Genomic DNA, 17,761 nt, shown 5'->3' with positions numbered 1-17,761 from the left:
AGTCTTAAAACAAAACTCATTTTGTCAAAATAAGCCTAAAAATCCAAAACCAAAATATTAACATGGAAAATTCAAGAAATGAAGCGAGCCAAGCCGAATTATGATGGACGGTTCAAAAAATCCAATCCAATCGAATCGATATAACCATTTTGAAATGTTTGGCTCTTATGCGAGCAACCCTTAAAAGATTGGACCCTATCAATTTAGTTAGAGAAAGATTGAAAGATTAAATTTTAAAATAATTAAAAAATATTATAGTACAGTATTTATTTATACTATTATTTTAAGGGCTAATCGGGTTGGGTGTCTATCAATTGGATCCAACTCAATTAAGAAATTACCGAAACTCATCTTTTATTATAAAATATCAAACATTACTATGACAACGTTTAAACCTAGAAAAATATATGCAATGAGATTTGAACCTAGAACGTGATAATATTTTATATTTTTATTTTATCATTTCAACCAAAGTCTGATATATTCATTACATTAAACTTTTTGCAAATATATTTGTTACATAATTTCTTTCACCCGCATTATAGGTGTGCCATAATTTAATATCTTTTAATATTTTTATATAATACTTTTTTTCTAACAAAGATGAAACTACCTACAAAATCTCTCTATTATGAGGATTGGATCAAATTAGTCCCTCAACTATTAAATGAATCAATTTAATCATGTATTACTAAGAAAATCAAATAAGACCAAATTGAAACAAAGTCAACATTTATTGTTTAAAAAATAACATGAATTTTTTTTTTCATTTATAATTCAACTCCAAACAAAATATTTCATTGAATCATAAAAAGCTTTCAAAATATAACTATGTTGAATAATAAATTATATTTTTTAAACAGTAAATGCTAATTTCGATGAAATTTAATTTTTTTATTTTTAATAATAAAATAATTAAATTGATCTATTTAATAATAAACAACTTAGTTTCATCCCTCCCTATTATAAATTACATTTAAAAAAAATCCCATTTAATATGCATATTCACAAATTTTTCCTTTCACCGTTTTTTTATACAATGTTTAAAATTACTCATAACTCCCTTAACTCTTAAATTAAGAAAATAATACGCTTTAGCACACTCGAACCCACATCCTCTTATGCTGGGAACAATATCAATGCTAACTGAATTAAGACTCAATCGACCATATTTAATTGTGTAAAATAATATCCTATTACACTAATTATTATAATTTAGTATTTTTTTGTTTTTTGTTTTACAAATTACATAATATTTTATATAATAGCATTTTGTGTGATTATAGGAAACATTATTTTATTACATTAATTATTATAATTTGAGGATAATAACTGTGTTATTGCACAAGATATTATCCTATTCTTGCAATGTTTTGTGGTAATATATATACATTATCCAATCACAAAATTTCTTACAACTTACATAATGTTTTATGTAATTACGCAAAACTCACACAATCGTGTGTGATTATACTAAATATTATTTTATTACACTAATTATTTTGGATATTATAATGTTTTGCGTAACACAAATTACATAATAGATTACTTAATTACAAAATTTCTTACAACTTGCACAAACTCATAAAGGTTTTGTGTGGTTATAGGAAATATTACTTTATTATACTAATTATTGAAATTTGAGCATAATGTTCTATGTTATTACAAAAAATATATTTTTATTATAGTAATTGAATATTTAGTTCGTTGAATCTTATATTATGGCTTGTAATAAGATTACAGTGTTTAGATTCTTAACGTTCTTATATTTCTTAATGGTGTCAAAATGTTGTAATATGGGGTGTAATCTTATTATAATCTCTTCCTTAAGTTATTTAAGATTCCGTGTAAAATCTGAAATTTCAGACAAAATTATCCTTTATCTTCGTACTACTTTGTGTATTGTATTAATTGTTATTAATTTTCTTTAAAAAATTTATTTGTACAATTTCGTGTACATTATTATACTAATTATTTAATAAGGGTAATGTTTTATGTCAAGTATAAAGTAATGTAGTCTTAATAATGTATTATGATCTCAGTTTGAAAAGTTGACATCAAATTTATCTAATAGTAGAAGTAGGCACGTATCTTTATTTTTATTTTTTAATATTTAAAGAACCCTTAAAATTCATAAAATAATAATCATTTAACCGAACTAAATATAAAAATTTAAAATAAAAAATTAATATTAAAACAACAAATATCAAACTAAACTGAATTAAACTTTAATCAACGTTCTAAAATTTTTTAAAAATTTAATCGAACCGAAGCGAACCGAACATCCATTTCGAATTCGGAGCGGCATGAGATGAACCTATGATGATTGGAGGCATGGAATAAAAGGGCTGATAAGATATTTGGAGAGAGGAGAGAGGAGAGAGATGTAATTAAAGTGAATAGGACACGTTATTTATTCAAAAGTGGTTGATATTAGGTCGACCTTCTGTCTCAAATTGCGGTCCTTGGAGGGCTACAACTACAAGTCAATTCCCTTCACTTTTATTGGCCGCCTTTCATATTTTTGTATATAATATATACAAATTTATCTTAAAATATAATCCTAATGAATGTTTTAGTTCGATTGATAATCGTATTATTATTAATGTAAAAAAAAATCAAATATGTTTATCCTTCTATTTAAAGACCGGGTGAAATTATGCTTAATTTTAAATACTATATATAAAAAATAAAGATAAAAAACAGATTTAAATATCTATTTACTAAGTAAATTTTAAAAGAAAAAGACAATTACGCCCTTGGTAACATTTTTATAAGATAATGAAAATTTGATTATATATTGAAGTGTTATAAAATTAGGGGTTTGTTTATTATTATATTTTAAAAGTGTTTTTCACGCTAAAAGCAATAATAATCCGATAACTATTCAAGCCAAATCGGGCTTTCTCAGGTTAAACCAAAAAGTTGAAATTTTAGCTTTTGACTTTTCAAAAACCCGTTTGGATGTCAAATTATAAATTTTGCCCCCATTTATATTAACTATAAATTATAAATATGATTTTTATATTCAAATTAAATTTCACAAACAATATGTATTAATTACTTTAAAATATTTAAAATATATATTTCATATATCATAATATTGACAATAAGTTATCATAAATTATTTTATTATTTTTATACTATAATCTAATTTGAATATTTGTTAATCTCAAAATAATAATACAGTATCGTGGTAATCAAATAATGAAGACATATGAAAAATACAAACATTTTAGTCCATTATAATTTTTACTATAATTTAAGTTTATATATTTCATATATCGTAATATTAATTACTTAATAATTTATTTTTATTTTTTATTATAATCTATACTATTGTTGAAAGGGTTAATTAAGTTGATGTCGAAGTGTACATAATGAAATTTGAACCTAAAACACTATAATATTTAACATTTTACTTGTATCATTTCAACCAAAGCTTCATTTATTCATTAGATTATTTTTTATAAATATATTTATTACATTAATTTTTTCACCCACATCGTGGGTGCGCCATAATCTAGTTTAAGTTTATATGTTCCCTACATTGTAATATTAATGAATTTAAATATCATTTAAATATATACTTTTTACTTAACAACATTAAGTCTAAAATAGATATTTTATCTTTTCAAAAATACCTTTTTGACAACAATATTAAACTCCAAACTTTTCAAAAATATCTTTTCAACCTTAATAATAATCTGGCTCTAAATATATCGATTTGACTTAAATTAAAAAATAAATACTTTAAATTTATGTTTAATCTAGTTATATATTAATCTTGAGATGAATTTAATAATTTATTTTTATATAAAATTAATTAATTATCATTATTTAAAATATTTTAATAAAAAAATAATTAAAAAATAAAAGAAAAAATATCTCAAAACTAATATCATAATAAAATTAAAATAAAAATAAAAATATTTAACATGTATTTACATAAAGTAACTAAAAAGTAAAAGAGAAGACAATAAACATATAGTTACATATAGGAATTTTAAAATTTCAGTTAAAATCTCATTCCGCACAAATCATGTGTGGGTTCTCAACTTATTTTTATTTTAATTCATGTCCCACCACATGTGAATCATGTATAAATTTATTTGGTGAAGCCATAATTTTTTTCAAAGTGGACAAGGATTATGATATATATTTTTATGATGAGTTAAAATACAATTTCAACATTGTATTGACTTATATTTCTAGAGTTTTTAAAAGGACTAAATCAAAATTTTATTATTTTTGGCCAAATTATAATTTTATCATGTATTAACTTACAAATTTTTATATTGTAGGGGTTTAAAATAGAATCTTCCAACCTCCCTTTTGCCTTGAGCAAATGTTTGATTATTAGTCTAATCGTGCTTTATAATGATTAATTTTAGTTATAATTATTTGAATGTATTCTTTGAAATTGCATTGCAACTATACTTGTAACTTTTATAATGATTAATTTTAATTATAGTTATTTGATTGTATTATTTGAAATTACAATTGTGGCTATATGAGTAACTTAAGAAAAACTTGTATATTTATGTTTAATATATGAATATATTATAATTTATAATTTAATTTAATAATAATTAAAATATTTTTAAAACTAATTAGATCTTTATTATTTTTAATTAAAATTATTGAATATAAATATCGTTATACCCCTTTGTATACGAACACATGGCAAGTCAGAAGGATACCTAAGCAACAAGCTAGCTAACAACGAACCGGGAAATCACTCATAAGTCCTACCTTCCAACATAGCAAGCCATTAAGAACCCAAACCTTTAGGCTTCAATCGGGAATGTGATGTTGTAGGTCACCAAACACCATGTGAGTTCAACTAATCTATCTTGTTGCCTGAGTCAAAGCCTACATTAAATGTCTAGAAGGAGCAACCTTAGGCACAGTCCCAGAAAAGGATCGAGACTACCCGATCGAAGCAATTGGACGCCAGGAGGCATGATCAAAATCTATGAGTTCATGGATAATTATCCCCCTGAACCTCGTTATAGTTGCTCTCCCAAATGAATCTTATCTTGGCCGATTTTTTCCAAAATCCCTAATACTCACGTTAGGCCTTTTCGAGCCTATTCAAGAGGTGTTACTTACATAATATCACCAATAAAAAGGATTAGCTTTAAAAAAAGCATACAATAACAATAGAAACAACTATCAGAAAGACTATAACCAAACTTGTCGTCATCGGAAGTAAGGGGCTCCGAAGTATCCAAATGTCGTTCATCATGAAGCTAGGGAATGCTTTGACTAGTACCCGATGGTACATTTTAGTTGTGATCGGGTAGGTGGAAATATTTGGTAATATAGCATATGTGCTCTCAAGTCACCCCCCGAAGGCACTTGGTTATCCCAAACTTGACGTGAAAGGGAAAAGTATATGACGCCAAGGGCACATTCCCGTTGTTTCAAAAGCCATCCACCATAAGTGTACCTACAAACACCTTTCTCTTCAAGACAATAGTTGAAGACACTTCTTAAAGTGATCTTAAGAGGGACCACCAATATTTCCTTTCGAGTAATCATTTTATGATCGTGGGAACCTCCAATGACATCTTACAAGCGTTGAAAATATTAGCATCTCTTAGTAGAAGGGCACGTCCATTCAATGGAAAAACCAATTCTCCTATCGAATTTCAATTTGATGAGGATGTACTTGCTATAATCAACATTTATCGTTACCTCGTTACCATAAAACATGTTCTCCATCCAGGGTGAAATCATCCGAGGGTAGAACTCAAATAGCCCATGCAGCCTCTCCTCATTCATCTCTCGTAGGAAATACATATACCGAAACATTTGATCGGAAGATTATATGCCTCTCTTGAGAGACATAATAAAAAAACCTAACCAATATTTGCCCTGGTGCTACGTTGAAATCATAAAGAACATCTCAGGTAAACTCAAATCAAGAAGAAACAATAGTAGGTAGAACCCAAGCCTATTGCTAGTAAAGTCAAGATCAAATACCTCGCTAAAATGATGTAACCCTTCCAGAATACTGAATTCATACTTATGATGTTTTGCAAGTAACTCACAACATATTAACAAATTCTTCATATCTCGAAGGGGTTATGGAGCACGAGTAGTTAAGGCTAACAACAAGCTCATAACTCCCCCTTTTGGACTTAATCGCAATAATCTTCTGATCTTTCACCGTCTCCTTTTTTGAAGCATTGCCAAAACGACATCCTCCTCGACTGGAAGTCTTACCAAACTATCCATCTCTGCTTTCAATTTTTCCTAAAAGACGACAAAAAAACAACTTTGATAATAACAAAAAAGAAGAGCTACAAGACGAATTGAAATAAAAACACTCTTTGTAACAGCCTGTTTTCAGTTAAATCAAAAAAATGATTTCGGGACCACAAATTCGAGTCTGAAAAGAATTTTTTTTAATATTATTTTATGGTTTGAATTATGATAGGAATATCGTATAAAAATTCTAGTAATAAAATTTTACCGGTTACATGTTTGATTATAGAAAGGACCGAATTGCATAAAATGCAAAAGTTGAGTTCTAGTAGCTAAAAGGATTAAATAGCTATAGAATTCAAAATTTGAGGTCCTTATATGGTAATTAGACCATTAAATGGAGTTAGTAGATATTTATGATGATTCATCCATGGAAAATTAGAAAAAGAAAAGGACTAAATTGGAAATTGAATTAATTAAAGATGGAAATAAGCTAATAACATCTTATTTCATCATCTTCCCCAAATTAAAATGCATGAAAAGCCTATCTAAGAGAAAGTGATTTCAAGCAAGTTATTTTGGCTCAATTAGGTATGAATTCTTGTCCCATTTTTAGTAATTTTTATATTCCCGAGATCGTAATAACCTAATCTATCTATTTTGGAGATCAATTTGCAAAGTTATCAAAGTATAAAAATTTTTCCATGGATGAGTATGCTGAATTTTTGAAATTCATGGTAGAAAATGAAAGGTTATTGATAGATAAACAACTTTTGTAAATGAAATTTTCATGAAATTGTGATTTTAGGACTAAATTGAAAAGATGTAAAATTCATGGAAAATTTCTAAATTTTATGAAATACATGGACTGTAAAATGTCATATGAAAATTTTGGTTAAGCTTGGAATAAGGATTAAATTGCATGAATTTTATTTTCCGAGCTTAGGGATGAAATTGGAATTAATCAAAAGTATAGGGGCAAAATGGTACTTTTTCCTAAGATGTAAGTTGGATTGAAATGAGTATGAAATTGTATTAAATTGAGTTGATTTACTCGTATAGATTCGAAAAGACAAAATACAGAGCTAAATCGAGGTAAAGAAAAAGTAACAGATTAGTAGATTACAACTCACGAACATTGTCGAGGTAAGTTCGTGTAACTTAATTGTGTAATTATATGTTCAAATTGATTTGAATGATTTGTATGTGAATTGTGTATTGGTCATGTATATGAAATATGATCATATATCTGGAACATACCCAATAAATGTTAAATCCCGTTTGAATGAATGAAATTCGATTAGATACAGGGTTCTGTTTCCCGAAAAGGTAGTGGTCATGCATATGCTGCGGACATACCGTAGCTCTAAAGAGCGTCCCGTTATAAGCCCTTTCAAGCTTCCCATTATATAGTGTTCTTGCGAGCTTCCCGTTAAATACTCTTCAGAGCATCCCGATCGGTTGTGACCCTACATGTGTTGTGGGCACATCGCAGCTCTTATGAGCATCCCGTTATATAGCTCTTCGTGAGCTTCCCGATTAAAGGCTCTTTGTGAGCTTCCAATTAGTGCTCGTTTGAACTTTCTACTATATGGTGCTCTTCGGAGCTACCCGTTATAGGCTCTTTGTGAGCTTTCTGTTATATTGCCCGGATAAGCTTTCTATACAAGGATCAATGAGCTTCCCGCTATAGTGCTTGAGAGAGAGCTTTCTGTTTAAGTGCTCATAAAAGCACTCTCAGATATGAATTGACGGATTTATAGTATTGTACACTTCAGGTGTACTACCCAAGTATCCATTGAGATTTCAAATGATTCAACGGGTGAAATTCTGACATGAGAACATGTGAAATCAAAATGAAATTATTATCTGTATATGCATGAAATACTTGGAAACTTGATACCTGATGAGCTCATCCTTGTTCTTGTTATTCACATGAAATACATGACTAACATGTTTGTTGAGGTTATATGTGTTAAGCTAATTACCAAATTGCTTTGGATGTATTATGCATGTTTATTATATAAGTAAATGAATGGTAAATTAATTTCTCGTTATACGAACTTACTAAGCATTAAGTGCTTACTCTGTCTTATTTCCTTTGTTTTATAGTACTCAGAGGCTCGTAAAGGTTGAAAGCTGGTCGAAGCTACATCACACTATCTCCTAGACTTTTCGGTATATATATAAATAGTAAACTAATTTTGGTAATAATCGCATGTATAGGTTAAATGTTACCATTGATGGCAATGTAATGTTCGTTGAAATTAGCCATTGGAATGGCTATTAAATGGTATGTTTTGATGTGTAAATAGTATTAATATACTTTATGTATGTTTGAAATGGTGAAATGATGGTAAACACATGAATGAATTAAGATAGCATATTTAGTAAAATATGTATATATGTAAATTTAATCAATTTGGTAAGATTGAGTATATGAATACATGTGATGAAAATATCATGCATATGACTTGGTTTTGGTTTAGTTTAAATGTCTTGTATTAGATTGGGGTTGTGTTTAAGTGTTAATATAGGTGGAAGACAAGATTGGGTAAGAAATAGGGCTTAGAAATGACCTTATTTTGTCCACATAGGCAGAGACACGGGCGTGTGTCTCAGCCGTGTGTGACACATGACCTAGTACATGGGTGTGTGACATGGTCGTATGTCTCTTGAATTTTAAAATTTCAAACAGAATGCTCAGAATTGATCACATGGCCTAGCACACGGGCGTGTGGCTTGGCCGTGTGACTCCTGCACCTAAAAGAATTGCAAGTCAGAGAGTTACACGAGTTGGGGACACGACTGTGTGCTCTACTTCAAACGCCACACGGCCTAAGGCACGGGTGTGTCAATTGGCCGTGTGAACCACACGGCTTGGCCACACGGGCGTATGTGCCTTGTACCTTAGAAAAATTTTGAGATTTTGCGAAAAATTCTCTGAATTTTCGATTTAGTCCCGACTTGTTTCTAATGTATGTTTTGGCCCTCGAGGGCTCATATAAAGGACGATATGATAAATTTATGAATAATTTCTTATATGAATGTGAAGTAATATGAAATATTGGGTTTGATCGGTAAACCTTGGTAATGCTCCTAAACCCTATTTCGACGACAGATACGAGTTAGGGGTGTTACACTATTGGAAAGTAAAAATCAACTAAAACCAAAATATGCCAAAACACACAGTCAAAAGCAAATATTCTACTAACTTACTCATTTTCTATTCTTAGCATAAATAACTATACGTCAAACAGTAATTGGATATGATATCCGTTGGGCGAGCTATTACACAATTGATCTATGCCATCCAGTCAGAATGAATACATGATTTGTCCCATTATAGATGTTAGAGTTGTGACCCAAATTATTATTAAAATAAAATACAAGTGGCAAGTGGCCCGAAGGTCGTAGCCCACTGTAGATCCCCAATAAGCAAGATATTAGATTGGGGTCACAAGGTACGGTACAGGTGCATAAGAAGAATCCGTATAGAAGTTTACTTCATCTGTTTGGTATTGATTTGAATAAGGTGTTTCAACCTTACTGCATTACTTTTATTAGATGTTGATTAGAATAAGGTTTTCTAAACCTATAAATAGACACAGTCTATACTCCTTGTAATTATTTGAATTCGACATAGTAAGTTTTCTTCTCTTTTTCCCATGGTTTTTTTCCGAAAGGGTTTCCACGTAAAATCTGTGTGTTCTATTTTTTTTTCTTTCTTTTCCTTGCAATACATTGCCATTATCGACATTCTATTTTTCACAATAGACATTCTCATCCCATCGAAGACATTCACCCATCATGTTCCATAATGATGGTTAAAATACAAGTCTAACACGTTAGCATCATCCTACACGGGACCCTCGCCTATAAATATCTTTAGGAACAATGAAGAAGGAATTGATTCCAATGAGATACCAATCTAATATGTCAACTTACCTCTAGCCTCCAGACTTAGCACTCTCATTTTCTCTGCTCTATATAACCTTCGACTCTCTACTTCGACTGGATGAATTAGGCTCTATAATAATCACTACCTTCTTCTTCATACTTTCTCCTTATTGTATCGCTCTGTCAACAGAGATGAAAGGTAACAAATAAATAAAATAATAATTAATTAAGGGTAAAGTTATAATTGTATTTAAATTTTATTTAATAAATAATAATGGATTTTTCATCAAAGAGGTGCGGAGAAGTGAATTTTTTATTATCAAACCTGGTAAGCTTCGAATAATTTTCACTATAAAATATAAAATATAAAATATAATAATAATAATAATAATAATAATAATAATAAATTGTGATTCAAGAATCTGCCTAAAACAATACCATCTGTCAATTGCCTTATGACATGGCAGCATGACCTTATGTCTTCATTCAATGTCTCCACTGTATAGTGGGAATAAGGTTTCTTTTTTTATAGGATTAATATTATTTTTCTTTTCTTTTTTTCAAAAAAAAAAAGTTAAAACTTGTTGGAGTTTATTTGTATTTTATAATTTTGGCAATATGTTAAAATGTGGAAAATTTTCTTCATCACATCCACAAAAAGGGGTCCCATCGTGTTGTTATTATTATTAATTTTTATTTTAGTCTCCTAAAATTTATTATTTAATTTCTGTAAGCATAATTTGATATGAATATCGTTAATTATAGTCGTTAAAATGAAATTTTGTTTAGAAATAACCTTAAGCATTGTGCTAATATGCAAATTTATTATTAGCATGATTGACTAATTTAACAATAGTGTCTCTAACAGTGATCATTTTGGATCTTCTAGTAATATTAAAAAAACAAATGGACTAAATTATAGTAAATTAAAATAGAGGGATAAAAACTGAAATATCTGTGTAGTAAGGGGATTAAAATATAATTAGATGGAAATAAAAAGGATTAATTATGTTAACAAAAAGTCAAATCCCATACTTCATTACTCGAAGATAAACACGAAACTATGAGAAGAACCAACCAATTTTGCTGAAAAGCAACGAAATCGAAGAATCAGAGCAACAAAGAAACCGAAAAGCAAACAAAAACAAAAAGACAATTTCTCTCTCTCAATATATAAACTGAAAAACTGGGGAAAGAAGAGGTGAAAAAAATGGCAGAGAAAAGGACAAGATCAAAGCTTTCAGCTCCAACACGTCCATCCATAACTTTACCACCAAAACCAGCCATGGATGGCTTATTTTCAAGTGGTTTAGGGCTAAGTCCAGGGCCTATGACACTGCTTTCATCTTTTTTCTCCGACCTTGACTCAACAGAGAATAGGTCTTTTTCTCAGCTTCTAGCTTCAGCAATGACTTCACCTGGAGCTCGATTACCCCACGCTTCAATGGATGGTTCATTTATGGAGTTGGGTTTTAAAGATGGAGGTGAAAAAAGCCCTGGGTTTAAGCACAACCGACCTTTGAATTTTGACTCTCCTTTGTTCACTGCGCCTACTGGGCTAACCCCTTCTGGTTTGCTTAATTCTCCAAGCTTCTTTTGTCTTTCTCCTCAGGTAATTTGAGTTGAAATTACAATTTTTTTTTAAATTATGGCTCTGCTTTGTTAACGTATAAATGATTTGGTTGATTATAGTCTGTTGGATTTCAATGTAGTTTATCCAGTTTTTATGATTGCTTATTTAATAGCTTTTTGCCTCTAAATGAAGAATCATTTTGTTTTTGTTCCCTTTTAGGGATGACTACCCTTTAACCCATTAAATTGGGAATTTTTTTTTATCGACACAGTGACCAATTGGGTATCATTTTGCTGTGTCTGAGAATAGATGTGTAACTTATGTATGTATTTTCTTCTTTTAGGATGAACTCTCGTGGTATGCATCAACAATGAATTTTTGGTTTAGAATGAATGTAATTTTGAATAGTGGAGAATTGTGTGATTATTGGTTCAAATGTTTCTGGGGATGTTAATTTTGAATCTTAGATTGACACACTGAAGCTTGTTGCTGGACTGGTGACACGAGTACCAGGATTTGGTTGTATACACTTACATCGAAAGTAATGTCTTCTTATTCTTGATGATAACGGTTAATCAAACTTCTGTTCCATGAGTTGTGCAGAGTCCTTTTGGAATATCCCATCGGCAAGCATTGGCACAGGTTACAGCTCAAGCTGCCCTAGCACAATCTCAAGTTCATCCACAAACCGAATATCAAGCGTTGACGGTATCAGCTCCTTCGGAGTCATTGATCCGTCATCCGTCCTTCACTCCTGAAGAAACTTCACAGTTGATGCCTCCTTTGGCCTCAGAACCTCAAAGTTCTGCAATAGAATACTCGGAAGCTTCCCAATCTGATAGGAAAAACCAGCTTCCTATTGCTGTGGATAAACCTGCTGAAGATGGCTACAACTGGCGTAAGTATGGACAGAAGCCTATTAAAGGCTGTGAGTATCCACGAAGCTACTACAAGTGTACCTATCTTAATTGCCCTGTGAAAAAGAAGGTAGAACGATCTGCTGATGGCCAAATAACCGAAATTATATACAAAGGCGCTCACAATCATGAAAAGCCTCAGCCAAATAAACAAGCAAAGGGTGGTAGTGATGGAAATGCAAATTCACAGGCAAATCCTGAATTCGGTTATCAGGTTGCAGCTTTAAATTCTAACAAGTTAAGTGAAACCATGTCGTCTCATTCAATACTGGGGAAAACTTCTGAATCTACTCAAGCTGCAGAATTACCTGGATCAAGTGACAGTGAGGAAGGATGTGATGAAGAGAGTCGAGAAGAAAGAGATGATGATGAACCAAATTTGAAAAGAAGGTAAATTTCAAATCTAACTTCAAATGATCATACAAGTTCTTATTTCTTCAATATTAAATGTAATTTTGAGGGTGTTGTGCTTTTGACTGTAGGAATACTGCGCCGGAAGCTGCAGTAGTGTTGTCGCACAAGACGGTCACAGAACCAAAAATTATCGTGCAAACAAGAAGTGAAGTTGACCTTTTGGATGATGGCTATAGATGGCGCAAATATGGACAGAAAGTGGTGAAAGGGAACCCTCATCCAAGGTACAATGGTCTCTCTATATATATGTTTATATATGGTTCTAATAATGGTGTTCTAGCAATTGTGCAAAGTTTTGAGTGATTTACAGTGGCAAATAGACTGCTTGATGTATATACGATAATCACAAGAGCAGTCTATGATCTAAATTTCTTGGAGCATTTCAGTACTAGGATTACACCCCTAGGGCTCTAATAATTGTGACTTGTCTTTCTTGTGTTGTGTCTAAAACTTAATCTATGTTGCCCCAGCTTGGAGTACCCTATATACCCTTGTCCAAAACGTATTTGGGTGGGGATAAAGATAAACCCTCCAAATACTGAGAAACTTGAAAAGGTTAAAGCATACTAATGTTTAGTACATACTTGTATGGAACACCCATATCTGAATCTGAGTAACATAGGACTTGGTCACTGGATAAAAACCTTAAGTACGCATAAAAACCTCTCTCGATTGTCTGCTATCGGTAGATATTGGTTCGATTTGCTTGGTTTGTGCATATAGGTTTCAACTTTAATTCTTTATCTGCTCAGATTGCTGGACCACAGTTTTGCATTCCTAACACGTATGACAAGCAAATCTCAAACAACCTCATGTCTCAGAAATGACTGTGTCATATTTGTATTCATCTCCCTGTTTTGCCATTTAAATTCTCTCATTTTTATTGATTTGATAAAAATATAGATTAGTAGGCAATGCTGTTATCTTGTTGTAGATGCATGTTTATTGTGAATTAATCCGTTCCTTAGTTCTCATTTATACTGGGACTTTTGGGATTATCTCTGACGCATCAAGCTATACCTACAGGAGCTATTACAAATGCACGAGTGCTGGATGCAATGTTAGGAAGCATGTGGAAAGATCATCAACTGACCCAAAAGCAGTTATAACAACATACGAGGGAAAGCATAACCACGACGTTCCAGCAGCTAGAAACAGCAGCCACAACATGGTGAACAACAGTTTGTCGCAGACAAAACCGCACAAGGTTGTAGCTGAGAACCAGAACCATTCTTTACTTAAAGCAATGGATTTTGGAAACAATGGTCAGGGACCAGCAGTTTTAAGGCTAAAGGAGGAGCAGATAAGAGTGTAATCCCCCACCTCTTAAAGCAGCCAGAGTCTGGCCATTCATTGGTATGAAAATGCACAAGGGTTGAATAAATAACGCAGGTGAAATTGAAGGATAAATCCTGGTGAAGCATAATATAATTACCCAGTTTTGAACGTTTTGGAATTTATAAGTAATGTTGTAAAGCATGTTAGGGCTTGTTTGCTGCTGCTGCCACTAATTTATACTTTGTAAGATTCAGTTAAAATGACAATAAGCAATTACTGATTATGTTTATGTCCAGTTTTTCCCTTTCTATGAATAATCTTCAAAAAGCCCATATTTCCATATTGAAATCTTGTTATCAACCACGATTGGAGAGAAACAGAACATACCAGTTAAACCCTTAACATATAAACCCTAAAACATTAATATTTTTAATTAGAAATGAAATTTTGAAACAAGAATAAAAATTTATTCAGTTATACATATATATTATCAAAGATAAATAATTTGATTCTATGTTAGCAACTAATTCCTTAAGAACAAGAGATACGAATTTTTTTTCCCAACACAAGCAAAACCCAAATCTTTTTGGGGGAAAAAGATTAATGAATAGATGAAGGGGAAAACAGATAAGAAATGTAGGGCAATACTCCTCGCTTTGACTGCTAGAACTAAAGCAGCAAAGCGGCCATGGAATCCCTTACCAACCCAAAAGAGAGATGGTGTTAATATGCGCCAATCGCACTAGTGTGCGCCACGATTTGTAAAGAACCTCTCCCGTGGAATACCACGCCACCCCTTCTTTTACGGGGGCAGCGCTCGGCCTTTGGCGCTGCATTTTTTTTTCTCTTTCTTTCTCTTTTATAGTCACCTATCGTCCTTCAAACCCTAACTTTACTTTCCTCTTTTCCCTTTTTGCCATCACTTTTTTCCCGATTAACATTTATATCCTTTTAGGTTTAGCAAATATATAAATATAAATGCATACACGTGAATCGTGAATTGTTACGCGGACTGCTACATCTCAAAATTTAATGTTTTGGTCAAAATTCTAATCAAGAAAATTAACTCTACTTTTTTTAAAAGATTAATGATTAAATTTAATTTAAAAAAATAAATAAATACCAAATTGACAAAAAATGTAAATGTTAAAGGTTAAATTTATCATTATACCAACCTAAATATAAAAATTCCAAACAAGTTAAAAGTTCCTAATAGTCCCAAGCAACTTAATTACTTAACCCTCTTTATATAATGTGAATTATATATATCAGGGTTTTTTACCTAAATAGGATAGAAAAAAAAATACTGAAATAGTATGTCAGAAAATTTTTTTACCAAAATAGGTTACTTTTTCATTGGAGCCTATTAGATAGACGCCAATGAATAAAATAATAATTTGTTTTGAATAAAATATAATTTATACTTTTCCGAGTTAGTATATAACCCGTATAATACATAGTATTAGCGCCTATCTGGAAGGCGCCAATGGTGGTGCCTATTTGGGAGGCGCCAATGGTGGTGCCTATCTAGGAGGCGCCAATGGTGGTGCCATATTGGAAGGCGCCAATACTGTGATTTTTCTCTATAAATACCCCCAACACAGACATAAATTTGACTACAGAAACGGAAGAAAGAAGAAGAAATGAAGTAGAAGAAAAGAAGGAAGGAAAAGAAGAAAAAAAATTAGGTATTTTGGTTTTTTTTAAATAGAATGTAGAGTCTTGTTAGTAATTTTATTGTTTGAAAGTTATTTTGTCATGTTATTAATTTTGTTAGCTTCTGAATGAAAAATTTTGCATTAAAATTTTTATGTATTTTGTTTACATTTTGAAACTGTTTTAAGAAATTTGAAATTCTTTTTTACAGATCTAGTATTGAAAATGGAGAATCAGTTTTTTGTATGCGTTTATTTCGATGGAGAAATTTTAACAACAACAGTGGGATGTATATTTGAATGTCGCAAACAAGTAGCAATGAGATTTGATAGAAATATCTTGTTTGATGATATGAAGGAAAAAATTTGTGAAAAAATTTATAGACGTTGTGGGAGAAGGATATCAAAAGTTTTCTACAAGTTTCCAGTATCAACAGATCCAATAAAATTTACCGAAATGGAACTTGTAGACGATGAAGACGTGGAAACAACGGTCGCTCTTTATTGTGGGACTTCGAGTAACAAAAATGCACCGATTCAATTATTTGCTGAGTTAGCCAGTGTGGAGGCAACTGAAGATCCCACTCCATTCGGTGAAGAAGATGGAGTTGAAGCGCCGTGTATGGTGGTTCCAGTATCGTATGTTGATAGTCAATCACCTATACATGGGATAAATATTGATCTTAATGCTGCAGCCGAGACTGATGTGGTTGGTGATGATGTATACTATAGTAGTGATCCTGTTGATTACGAAGTGGATAGTGAGAGTGATCCCGACGCAGACGAGGTCCCGGATGATATTGACGACGAAGGGGTGAATGAGGATGGAAATGTTAATGCGTATTCAGTCGAAAACCAGATTCGTCGTATTGTGATACACAATAATCTTAGGGCACACATGTCTCGGATAGACCCCGATACGGCACGGGCAGCTGAGTTTCCGGAGTACCTTGAAATACCACATGGTTACCGAATGGGCGTATATTCTAATCCAGATGAGTTACGCGTGGGCCAGAGATTTGAAAGTAAGGAAGAATGTATGTTTGCGATTAAGCGGTATAGCATGAATATATCAGTAGATTACAAAGTCATCGAGTCTAAATCAACATTATATATTGGAGAGTGTTGGAGGTTGGCAGAAGGCTGCAATTGGCGGGTACGAGCTGCATTTATGCAGAAGTCGCAGATGTGGGAAATACGAAAATTTGTTGGGCCCCACACATGCACTTCAACACGTATGACAGAAGATCATCGAAAACTTGACTCCAAAACTATCTGTACATGCATCATGCCAATGGTGAAAGACATGCCGACCATTAAAGTTTCGGTACTGATTGCTGAAATACAAGCACGATTCCAGTATCGAGTATCATATCGAAAGGCATGGATAGCTAAACAGATGGCAATGGAGCAATTGTACGGAGATTTCGATGCATCGTACAATGAATTACAGGGATGGATAGCCGCCATGAGGGAACACGTGCCGGGGACTGTAATTGAGTTGCAGACACGATCTTATGACGGTCCAAATGACCAACTACAATCGAGAAAAAGAATTTTCCATCGGATGTTCTGGACTTTTGATCAATGTGTGCGCGCATTTCCCCACTGCAAACCATTTGTACAAGTAGATGGAACCTGGCTATATGGAAAATACACACAGATCTTACTTCTTGCGGTTGCTCAAGACGGCAATAGGAATGTACTCCCGATAGCATTTGCCATCGTCGATAAGAAGAACATGGAATCGTGGGAGTTCTTTCTTACCAACCTGCGGAGGTATGTGATTAGCAATGATAATATTTGCA

General features: G+C 32.1%; 1 protein-coding gene across 1 annotated transcript; it reads left to right on the top strand.

Moving 5' to 3' along the window:
* Nucleotides 1–11,147: 11,147 nt before the first annotated feature.
* On the top strand, nucleotides 11,148–14,587 carry LOC121202790 (probable WRKY transcription factor 3). Its single transcript, XM_041091869.1, has 4 exons — nucleotides 11,148–11,728; nucleotides 12,293–12,996; nucleotides 13,089–13,244; nucleotides 14,047–14,587. The coding sequence occupies exons 1-4, from the start codon at nucleotides 11,327–11,329 to the stop codon at nucleotides 14,333–14,335; spliced, it is 1,551 nt and encodes a 516-aa protein (XP_040947803.1). The 5' UTR covers nucleotides 11,148–11,326; the 3' UTR covers nucleotides 14,336–14,587.
* Nucleotides 14,588–17,761: the final 3,174 nt, after the last annotated feature.

This window comes from Gossypium hirsutum, chromosome D04, assembly GCF_007990345.1.
Source record: "Gossypium hirsutum isolate 1008001.06 chromosome D04, Gossypium_hirsutum_v2.1, whole genome shotgun sequence".
NCBI classification, from domain to species: Eukaryota; Viridiplantae; Streptophyta; class Magnoliopsida; order Malvales; family Malvaceae; genus Gossypium; species Gossypium hirsutum.
This window is presented reverse-complemented; position numbering and strand designations above follow the sequence as displayed.